The sequence below is a fragment of the Rana temporaria genome, chromosome 1 (assembly GCF_905171775.1).
Source record: "Rana temporaria chromosome 1, aRanTem1.1, whole genome shotgun sequence".
Lineage (NCBI taxonomy): Eukaryota > Metazoa > Chordata > Amphibia > Anura > Ranidae > Rana > Rana temporaria.
Window position 1 is genome coordinate 685,824,092 of NC_053489.1, and position 11,022 is coordinate 685,835,113.

The 11,022-nt window shown below is 42.5% G+C and overlaps 1 protein-coding gene and 1 long non-coding RNA gene across 6 annotated transcripts; one reads left to right on the forward strand and one right to left on the reverse strand.

Annotated features, from left to right (window-relative positions):
• The first annotated feature begins 2,409 nt into the window (after window positions 1-2,409).
• Window positions 2,410-6,832, forward strand: LOC120924714. Its single transcript, XM_040335729.1, has 5 exons — window positions 2,410-2,796; window positions 3,029-3,198; window positions 3,333-3,401; window positions 4,986-5,045; window positions 6,164-6,832. The coding sequence occupies exons 1-5, from the start codon at window positions 2,555-2,557 to the stop codon at window positions 6,538-6,540; spliced, it is 918 nt and encodes a 305-aa protein (XP_040191663.1). The 5' UTR covers window positions 2,410-2,554; the 3' UTR covers window positions 6,541-6,832.
• On the reverse strand, window positions 2,868-9,712 carry LOC120924716. Of its 5 annotated transcripts, none has more exons than XR_005746408.1 (6): window positions 9,359-9,710; window positions 9,162-9,269; window positions 8,610-8,767; window positions 5,705-5,827; window positions 4,952-5,255; window positions 2,868-3,192 (listed from the first exon to the last, which is right to left on the reverse strand). It is a non-coding gene; the product is annotated as an uncharacterized LOC120924716 (long non-coding RNA). The 5 variants fall into 5 exon arrangements; XR_005746407.1 differs by having other exon boundaries at window positions 4,952-5,058; window positions 5,184-5,255; window positions 9,162-9,706; XR_005746406.1 differs by having other exon boundaries at window positions 9,162-9,710.
• Between the last annotated feature and the right edge of the window lie 1,310 nt (window positions 9,713-11,022).

An 11,022-nucleotide genomic window follows, 5' to 3' on the forward strand; every position in this document is an offset into this window, starting at 1 on the left:
TTCTATCATGCCGTGCAGTCTATGATCGTTTCTTGTATCATGCCCACAGTCTCTGATAATCTCTTGCATTAAATCCAGAGTCATGGATATGCAGTAATGTCTGGCAGCTTACCTTCCTCTCCATGTGTTCACCTTAGAGGCCTGACACTCTCACCTGGATGCTTTTATCATCTCTCCTCCCTGTATGGCTCCACCCCAGACCATATCAGGAACTCTATATTAACCACTGCACTGCAGGTCTGCCTTGCTGATCAACGTTGTTTGTTAAAGCGGAGGTTCCGCTGATTTTTTTTTTAAAGCCAGCAGCTACAAATACGACAGCTGCTGAAAAATGGACACTTACTACTGTCCAGTGCGCCCGCGATGTCAGCAGCCGAGGCTGAGCAATCGCTCGGTCCTCGGCTGCTTCCGCCGCCATCCTCGGTGAGGGAATCAGGAAGTGAAGCCTTGCGGTTTCACTGCCCGATTCCCTACTGCGCATGCGCGAGGAAGGATGGCGGCGTGCCGTCACTGGTCCCCACTCTTTCCTGGGAACAGTGTTTCCCAGAAGACAGCGTGGTGACGTGACAGGCTGGATTCCCCACGGGGATCAGAACCCCGGAAGTGGTTCAAATACCTGTCTCAGACAGGTATCTGCACCCCCTGCCCCCTGAAAGGTCATAAATGTGACACCGGAGGGGGGGGGGGGATCCAAAAAGCAGAGGTTCACTTTTTGTGTGAACCTCCGCTTTAAGCATTGTGTGTTTGGGTTCCTGCTTGCCGTGAGCTACGTTTATCTCTGTGTACCGATCTTGGCTTGTCCCTGACTATTCCTGTTTGCTTGTGACCCTGACCTTTGGCCTGTCCTTTGTTTATCCTGTCTGCTTGTCGCCCAGGCCTTGGTTTACCCCTCACTATCTCTTGTATCCTGAGTGTCTGCTTCCCCTCTCTTCTCTATGCCCTACGGAGTGTGAGCTGGGAGACTCTGGGGGCCGCGACCTGGATTCAGTTGCAGCCAAGGCCATCCTCACCACTAGAGGCTCTGGTGAATAGACATGTGCACAGCAAAAATTTTCGTTTATTTCTGTTTCGTTTCTGTTCGTTTATCGTGATTCGTAACGAGTCGTAATTTCGTAAGACGTTAGTTATCGTATTCGTACTCTTTAGTATTTTCGTAACACTCTTTTTTCCGTTTCCGTTTTTTTTTGTTAGTTTATTTTTCGTTGAATCGAGATTCGTATTTTCGTTATGTTTTGTATTCTGCTTCGTTCGTATTTTTTGAATGAATTTATTTGTTTATTCGTTTTTACGTTGGTATATTTTTCGTTTTTTTAGATTCGTATTTACATTATATTTACCATCGTGCCGCATTCGTATTTTCGTAGGAAATAGATCTTCGTTGTTTTATCATCATTCGTATTTTCGTGTCTTGTTTCATTCGATTGTAAAAACGTGCTTTAGTAGATCTTAGTGCATTCGTAATTCAGTTAAAATACATTTTACGTTGATTCAACACACTACTCATTGTAATTTTGTAAATCTAACTTGGCTGCGATAGACTACTTGACGGTCTTACTGATACTGACTGATTATTACTTTCGTAAGATTGTTTGAGTAAATTTGTAATCGGGCCTTAATTCGTTATTTTACGCAATGTGTCAGAATTGCTCCGCTAACGCTGCTAATGTGTGTTGTAAATCATTCGTACTTTCGTAAGTACATCGCAGCAAATCTTAACCATTCGAAAATGTCATACTTTACTTTCGTTTTCGATGCGCGGCTTATAGCCTCCGCCCCTGGACTCCATTTTGAGACGGTGTATGAGTGCGTGGTTTGGCGAGGGAGGAACAGAGAGCAGGGCAGAGGTGGGCTTGTCGAATTTCGACTTGTTTTTGTGTGGTGGTTTCACTGGTTTGCTATCTTTTGGGCAATTAAAATCATGTATAGGAGTGAGAATGGACATGTGAGTGTTGAGACTGAGAGTGAGAATGTTGGTGTTAGTCAGTGTGTTGATGTGAGACTTGTTGGTGTGACTGAGAGTGAAGTGGAGGAGAGGTGTGGAGCAGATGAGATGAGTGTGGTGGAGGAGAGGCATGGAGGGGAGAAGAGGCATGGAGGGAAGAGGAGGCGTGGAGGGGAAGAGAGGAGTGGAGTGGAGGACAGGTGTGGAGGAGAGGAGAGGAGTAGAGTCGAGGAGAGGCATGGAGGGGAGAGTAGGCATGGAGGGAAGAGGAGGCATGGAGAGAAGAGGAGGCATGGAGAGAAGAGGAGGCATGGAGGGGAAGAGAGGAGTGGCGTGGAGGAGAGTAGTGGAGTGGAGGAGAGGAGCGTAGTGGAGGAAAGGCGTGGAGGAGAGAGGAGGCGTGAAAGGGAGGAGAGGAGGGTAGTGGAGGAAAGGCGTGGAGGAGAGAAGAGGCGTGAAAGGGAGGAGAGGAGGGTAGTGGAGGAAAGGCATGGAGGGGAGAGGAGGCGGGGAGGGGAGGATTGGTGTGGAGTGAAGCCGAGGCATGGAAGGGAATGTGGAGGTGTAGTGGAGCGGGAGCATGGCAAAGAAAGGAGACATGTGGCCCCTCCTATGTCAGATAGTGCGGACTCAGATGTGCAGCAGAACAAGCGAACCAAGAGACAGAAATCAAGGGGACCCATATATACCAAAGAGGAGAATGCTGCATTGGTTGCTGCAGTATCAAAAGAAAAAGTGACACTCTTCTGCCAATCCGTGCCAGCATCTGAGAAGTCAGCAGCCTGGGAACGAGTCCGGGACTCCGTGAATGCGGTCTCCAAGTTTCACAGGCCCACCAATGGCGTCAGACACAGGTAATTAATATTAAAATATTCTTTCACTCTTGTGTAAAAAATACACAGTTTTGTAGTCAATAACAAAAAAGTAACAGTTCAACGTAACCAAAAAATTTATTTGTCACAGCCACATGCTGAACAGTATACATATAACCATCACAATGTGAAAAGAAATGTGGTTTTCAAAAAACATTAATCTAAGTATTTGTTTTTTTATTAATGTAATTGTAATGTTTATGTACATTTGCAGGTTCTATGATTGTCGGGCAACGGTTACAAAGAAGATGCAGAGGCTTCGACTAGGACAAAACCGAGGAAAGCCTATCAAGTTGCGAGAGTGGGAGGCGGAGCTAAGAGATGTCCTTCTGGCAGAGGATGTCCCTGGATTCAGCAGCAGGGGTCAAAATCATAGAGCTGGTGGTGAGGAAAATTAAATATATCATTATAATTTATATATATTGCAGTTATAATATATTTGTAAAGCTATCTTATTGTTTATGATGACTACACATGTATGACTTTTATTTTTATTTTTTTACATTCATGTTTTCCAGATCAAGAAACATCATCCTTGGAAGGATCAGCTCCAACTCCAAGTACATCCTATCAACAACATTCTGGTGGTGAGTACCCAACACAAAGGATATCTAATGAACTGCTATTTACTACTTGGACCAAGTCACTGTGCCATGCAGACCGTCACAGTTGAGACAATTAGGTGCCGTTTCTGTCTCCCTGGCTACTCAGCTTTCACTATCACAGTCGAGAGCAGAAGGCTCGTTATGCACAGTGAGCCGAAAAAATAGCAATGCAAAATAGTGGGCAGCAATAGAGCAGCTGAAGAGAACTTTTTAAAATTAACCAGCAGGTGATTGGTTGGTTGCTATGCGGCCCTAACAAACAACATTATGCTGGATAACTTCAGCAACTTCTGCTCCACCCACTATAGTATTTATTGTGTCTACGGTTCTGTGTGCCCAAGCAAGGTAGCAAGGTCAGAGCTGTGGATGCTGAATTGTGACGGGGGCAGAGCTGCGTGGGGCTGTTAGGTGAAGGTGGGTCAAGTTGCAGGGTGGGACAGAGAACACAGCTGTTCACATGTGCTGTGAAGGTGGGTGAAATTTACCACTGTGAAGGGGGTTCAGATCAGAACATAATTGTGAAGGGGAAACTGTCATGTGAAGGTTCTGATCAGGTTCTGAAGGTTCTGAAGGTTACATCAGCTTCTGAGGAAGCTGATGTAAGAAATGTGATTTTTAAATCAAAAGGTGGGTATAGTAGTAGTATGTATGCACCCTTCCAAATTCAAACTTGCCTGCTTTCATTTTGTGACTAGATTTTGAGGGATGCCGAGAAAGGGGTGAGAGCTCCGCCAACAGCATAGTTTGAAAGGGAGTCCTTCTCTCATCGATCACAGGGGGGGAAGAGAGAGGAGAACACATCGATAACAGCTTTGATTTGACATTGCCGTGTTCCCCGCCGCTTGCTGCCACATACATCCCCTCCTCCGGGACTTTTATCCTGTCCAATCCCAGGACGGGCGATCTGTAAATTAAAGTTTCCTGGCCATGGGGCAGGGCTGTTTAGTAGCGGGAAAACATCAATTGAAATGAAAGCGTTTATCGCTCTTTACCTGCAGCACATGTAGGCTGCATGGTGGGCACAGGGTGCATTGGTGGGCACAGGCTACATAGGTGGGCACAGGCAGGCTTCATTGGTGGTTTTGGATAAAGTTGGTGTTAATATTTTTTTTTAATATTTTATTCTGCATAAAACAATTTTGTGTCATTTAATGAGATAATTTATGAGGGCGTGTTTAGGGGTTGAATTAGGGGTGGGGCAAGCTAAGGGTTGGGTGTGGCAACTAACTGTTGGCTAGTAACCCTTGAGGCCTGGCTAGTAGCTAATTTAGCCCTGGTACTATGTATATGGGGGTTGTAGTAAATGATATGTAGATACTTGATAGCATATTTTACATATATTTTGTTAATCTTAAAAATTGCCAGAAATGTAACATCTGTTTTAACACATCAGCAACTTCTGATTATATTTTACATTTCCTCAGTCCATTTTTGGTTGAATATTTGATTTCATAGTAGAAAATATTGTAGTTATACGACATATCTCAGGCAAAAATTGTAAATACAGCTGTTGACTTTTTCATGAACATTACCTTGACTCTTCACTCTTTCTTCCGTCTTTAACAGAAAGCTGCATTCAAGACCCTCCAGCATCGGCTTCTGGCAGGACCATTGCTCCTCCTCAGGGTAAGTGCATGATCTGGGAAGAAACAGGACACAGCACTAACTCCATTATCATCATGTACCCTATTTACACATAGGCATTTTCATGTAATACACCTAAAAGTTCAATTTAAAAATTCGTACAAAAATGACACCTCATACCTTTAGAACGTGACTGTGAAAGGGACACTGTGATTTGAAGGGGGATTGATATATCAAGGAGGACTGCGCAAACTGTGGAAATAAATGAGAGTGGCTGTGATGTCAGAGATTCATTCCTATCACAAAGATTTTTTGCTGAACTCCACCGTGTTGAAATTTTTTTTCTGCCTTTGGTTCTTTTAATGATTTTGAATTTAGTAGCCCTTATTGAAAGGTGTTCAACAGCTCTTTTGCGCTTTTTTTTTAAACTACCGTTAAGCCTATAATATCTATACATAATATCTCTATAACCTGTATGGTTTAGAAGATATTCGCCCTGCAAACCTAGCACGGCACACTAAATTACTTACAAGGTTATTAGCTCATAATGAGCTAGTATGCTGTGCATACTAGCTCATTATGCCTTTGCTTTACAGGTATTTTTTTATCTTTTAGTGGGTATAAAAGCGCTACAAAGGTTTTTGCAGTAGGATATCAAAAATACTACGATAATAAATTTAGAAGACATATGCCCTTTTTACCTGCAACCTACTGGGACCCTTTAAGAACTTTATCTTCAACATTATCTTCACTCTTTCTTCCGTCTTTAACAGAAAGCTTTTCAGGAGTTAAATGTGCGTGTCATATGCTGATAAATATGTTATCTAATAAAGAAAAAAGATTTTCTGTTTAAGGCATTTTCTGTTTCTGCAATTTTTATATTGTATTTATTTACTTCTATAAAGGTTATTTTATTAAATAACCTTTTAAATTTTTTTAACTTTAGGATATAAATGCAATGTGTAGATTTACCTAAATAAGTTTAAATTGATTTTTTGTTTTCTCTCAATCATTAATACAACTTATCCCCCCTCCCCAACTCAATCTTTCATTTGCTCCATTATTCAATATTACTACTACATAAAAGTCTAATCTGAATAAATTCATTACTATGAACGCTTTCATCATTCATCAAACTTTGCCTATCTTATCTATTTCAGATCAGCAATACCACCCTGAGAGGAGAGTACAGTGCAGCCCGCACTCTCCTGTTCTTCTTTTGGAGAGGCTGGAGATTCAGCCAGAGATTACCCCTATCATTCCCCAGACTCCTGATTTCTCCCCCGGCCCAGAGGAGGAGCACAGAGGACAAGGTTCATTCATTCAGCCACCCCATGCCCTGATGCCACCTACTGCTGTACCGCCTTTCCCAACTGTGCAGGAGATCATTCTGAGGGAGCTTATAGAATTAAGGTGTGACAACCGAAAACTACAACGAAAGGTCAAAAGGCTTACCCGGCTTACCCATCAGTTGAGCAGGCAGCAAACTGAGAGTTTTGAAATAATTTTGGCCCGGGCAAGCCAACAACACAATTAGGCATTGGACAGAGTATATTTTGTTTACTTGAAGATATTTCCAGACACATTGCTCCAATGCCTGGGAGCTACGATGAACATATAACCAACAAAGACGTTTTGAAAAATGAAGGCTAGACCTTCCTCTGCCCATCTCATCGCAAATTATTATGCAGAATCGATCTTTTTACTGTTCCTTGATTTTGGTAGAAACGTTTTCTTATGCTGCCAAGTTACACCTACCCAGCATGTGTGTTTGTAATTTCTATGAAAATATTTTTTTTTTTGTGAATATAAAACTATTTTTGGTCTAATATTATTATTATTATTATTATTTATTTATATACATCATCACATTATCTGCTAAATTATTATGTATTCATTTCCCACACACAATAGTATTTTATTCCGAACTTCAAACTCTAAGGGCCAGATTCACAGAGTAGATACGACGGCGTATCTGCTGATTCGCCGTTGTATCTGTTGTTCTATCTATGCTATAGATAGCCATAAGATCCGACAGCTGTAATTGTTTTACACTGTCGGATCTTAAGATGCAATACCGCGGCCGCCGCTGGGGGGGAGTTTGCGTCGTAAACCAGCGCCGGGTATGCAAATTAGGAGTTACGGCGATCGACGGCGGTTTTTCGCGTTACATAGTTACATAGTTACATAGTTAGTCAGGTTGAAAAAAGACACAAGTCCATCCAGTTCAACCACAAAAAATAAAAAAACAAAAATAAAAAACACAGTAAAATCCTATACACCCAACTCCATTCCCACAGTTTCACGTCGCAAAGTTAGTCTTTTTTTTTTGGTGCCCTAACTTTAGTCAGCAAGCGTATTGCTGTCTAAAAGTATGGCCGTCGTTCCCGAGTTGAAATTTTAAAAATAACGTCGTTTGCGTAAGCCGTCCAGTAATACGGAATTACGCTACGCGCGTCGCCGTTCGAAAAAATTACGTCACGGCGCGCAATGCACGACGGGAGTTCGGAAACGGAGCATGCGCGGTAGGTCCGGCGCGGGAGCGCGCCTAATTTAAATGGCACACGCCCATTTAAATTGTCCCGCCTTGCGCCGGAGGCCGCCGGCGTAGGTTTGCATCGCAAGTGCAAGTACTTGCGATGAAAAATTGCGGCGGTGTAACGTAGATGATACGTTACGCCGCCGCTCTTCTATGTGAATCTGGCCCACACAGTCTACCTTAAACTATTCATTTATATTTTAATGTTTCCCCACTGTTAGTGGACACTGGACAGTAAAACAACACAGGAAGCAGGGGGGGGGGGATACTAACAGCAGTGGGAGTGTGGATACTGGAATAAGATAGCCAGGGTGAAAAATTATAGACCGAGGGGCTAGGGAGGTAGCGGAGGACAATATAAGTAGACATTAGGGAAAAACATGTATCCCACTATCACATCTTGTAAAGACACGTGGAGGCATTTTGCAATTTTGTATCTTCAAATGGTATGCAGCAGAGCTGAGTTAGGCAGAGAATGTACCCGATCGGCAGGGATGGACTGGGACAAAAATTTGGCCCTGGACTTCATCCAGACTGGCCCACTTTGACAGGACAACTCCCGCAACCCCCCCCCCCCCGGCCACCCAAGCCCCCTCTCCCCCTTCACTAGCCCCTAGCCGTTCTACTTTATTAGGCAGTACCACTGGGGAAGCTAGACATTATTTCACCCGGGGCAAAGAATCAGTTTGGTGCCCCCCCCCTTATGGGACAAGATTAGGCAGAAGTGAGAAACTCCCAGGCCATAGCTGTTAAATCAGCTGTCCGTCCCCTCCCCCATGCTCCTCTGTCGTCCCCCCTTGCTCCTCTGGTCCTCCCTCTGCTTCTTTGTTCCCCCCCAGGTGAGCGCTGTGGGTAGGGAGAGACAGAGGAGCTGAGGGGGGCGGCGGTCTGCTGTCACTGAAGCCGGCCCACTGAGCCATCGGTCCACCGGGAAACTCCCTGTAGTCCCAATGGCCAGTCCATCCCTGCCGATCGGTAAACTAATGAGAAAATATCTGCTTTCGCTGCAATGGAATTTTAATCACTATTCCAAAAGATAATACAGTTCCCAGTCTCCCTGTTCTTACCTTGCATGGAGCTGAGCAGCATTCAGATCCCTGGTGGTCAGAATGGAATCAAAATACCAGGGCCAAGATAAAGCATGAGTTTAGATTTGTAGCTCTGGGAAGTGTGGAGGTGATACACTGACAATGGCATAGAAGAAATTATTTCGATGTCAAAAAACCTAAAATAAGTAACACAACTGTATTCCATATATACATCAAAATAACATTTTTGCACATTATGCATTCCATGACACACACCAATATACTTACTCACACCCACTTAAAATATACATATACACAGTGACACACACTGACCCATAAAGACGACACACACTTTAACTGACAGACACACTGGCCAATAAATGAAGTGCCTTGTAAACAAAGCCAGACTGACCCAGACACTTAATCACAGAAAAACACAGACATACTCACATTGACCCTTAAACACACAGACTAACCCCATACTCACTCACACACAATGACAAATAAATGTGATTTATTTAAAAAAAAAAGTCATACAAGTATATCATTATAACATCCTAAGTGGGGTTTACTCTTAGTCTTAATACTTACTATGAAGTGCTGAAAAAACCTCATGTGTTTTTCTATTTGCTTCCTCCTCATCCACATCCAGGTCCAATGTTAGGCATGCATGTGAGACATGACGTCAGTAAATTGCAACTGCAAAAAAAGAGAGAGGGATATAAATTAGAAGAAATAATTAATGGAATGATGGAAGGTGAGTAGGGGAAAATTGATAAGCCACTCACGTGTTTAAGGGTGCCACAGGCAACATACTTAACCAGGATTAAATCCATAGTGTGGTGAGATGTCTTCCAAACGTGAACTGTAATATTTCTTCTTTGAGGGCAGGTGGCAGCAGTCTGCACTGCAGCAAGAGCACAGTAGGAGGAGAGCCCCAGTGTTTGTGGGAGTATTGCGAGCCGTGGAATTGTGGAGTAGGTTTCTTTATGGAATGGTAGCTTTTTTTTTTTGTGGCTTAATTTCAGAGCCAAGGAGTCAAAACATTACTCCAAAAACGAATGAAAAATAAACAAACTAACCCCAGCTTGGGTTGATAAAATTCTTGCAAACGGTGGTAGTAGATATTGGATTTGTGAATGTAAACAAAAACTATTATTATTTATTAATTATTATTATTATTATTATTATTATTATTATTATTACCCTTATGCATAGATCTACTTCAATTCAAACGTTTGCAAGTTGTAAGATGTGATGGGAAATAATAAAATCAACAAAAACAAACATAGTGCATGTCAGGATTCAAAATAGATATATCAACAGAAATGAATAAATATATAGTACTTTTAGCTACCTGGAAGACTATATTAATGCTTACCTGTATGTAGGTGCTTGAAATACCTCCATTCATGGTTTAGGGGATAATTTAGAACGATCGTGCATTTTCTTAAGGTGGTCATGCCAGGACTGGCAGACCTGCGTGCATAGCATAGAAGCTGATTATGTAATACTCACCTGCGATCAAAGCCCCCGCTGCAGTGGCCGACACATCATCGGGCAGCAGCATGTAGGCCCGGAGTTACTTCGGGGTTTTGCGCTGTGATTGCCCAGAGACGCTAAACCTGCACGTTTAACAGCGGGATTACATGTCGCCAGCCGTTGTGTCGGCCACCGCAGCGAGGTTTTCGCCGATCAGTGGTATTACATAATGAGCTAGTATGCTATGCATACTAGCTCATTATGATATAGTATGCAGGTATTTGCCTTTGTCTTGCACGTATTTTATTTTTGTATTTTATTTAAAGTGGGCTTGCAACCACATTATTAAATATTTGTATTTCAAAAGCTAAAATCTCAAAGTTAGAGATTGAGAGCCTAACAAGCTAGGATCACCCTTACAGTATAAACTCTTTTTTCATGTTTACAACCTCTGAATTATTTGGGGGGGGGCCTGGGGTCAGGAAATTATAAAAAAAAATAGTAAATAAAATGTTGAGGTAATCAATGTTGCCCACCCAACAAAAAATAAATCTTTGAATTATATAGACTGTGGCTGATCACAGCTTCTCATGCTTGCTGTATCTACATTGTGATTGATACTTTATCGTATATTGTATTCATGTAACATTACTTTTGGTACATACAGTATATCATGACATGCACTATATTTGGTTTTGTTGTATTTATTTTTTGGCATCGCCATCTATACTTGGAACAGGTAAATTATTAACAATATCTTTATCGATTTGATAAACATAAGAACTTAAGAAGTAGTATAATTAGAATTATTCTGTTGTAAAGCTTAGTTCTGGGTAGCCCAGCTTTGGAAGATTGACTTTCAGAAATGCCATCTGCTCCATCAGCTGTGGGGCCAGCTGGGACCTCTGTGGGCACAGAATATTTCCTGTGATAGAAAATACACGCTCACTTTGCACAGAGGTCGGGGGGC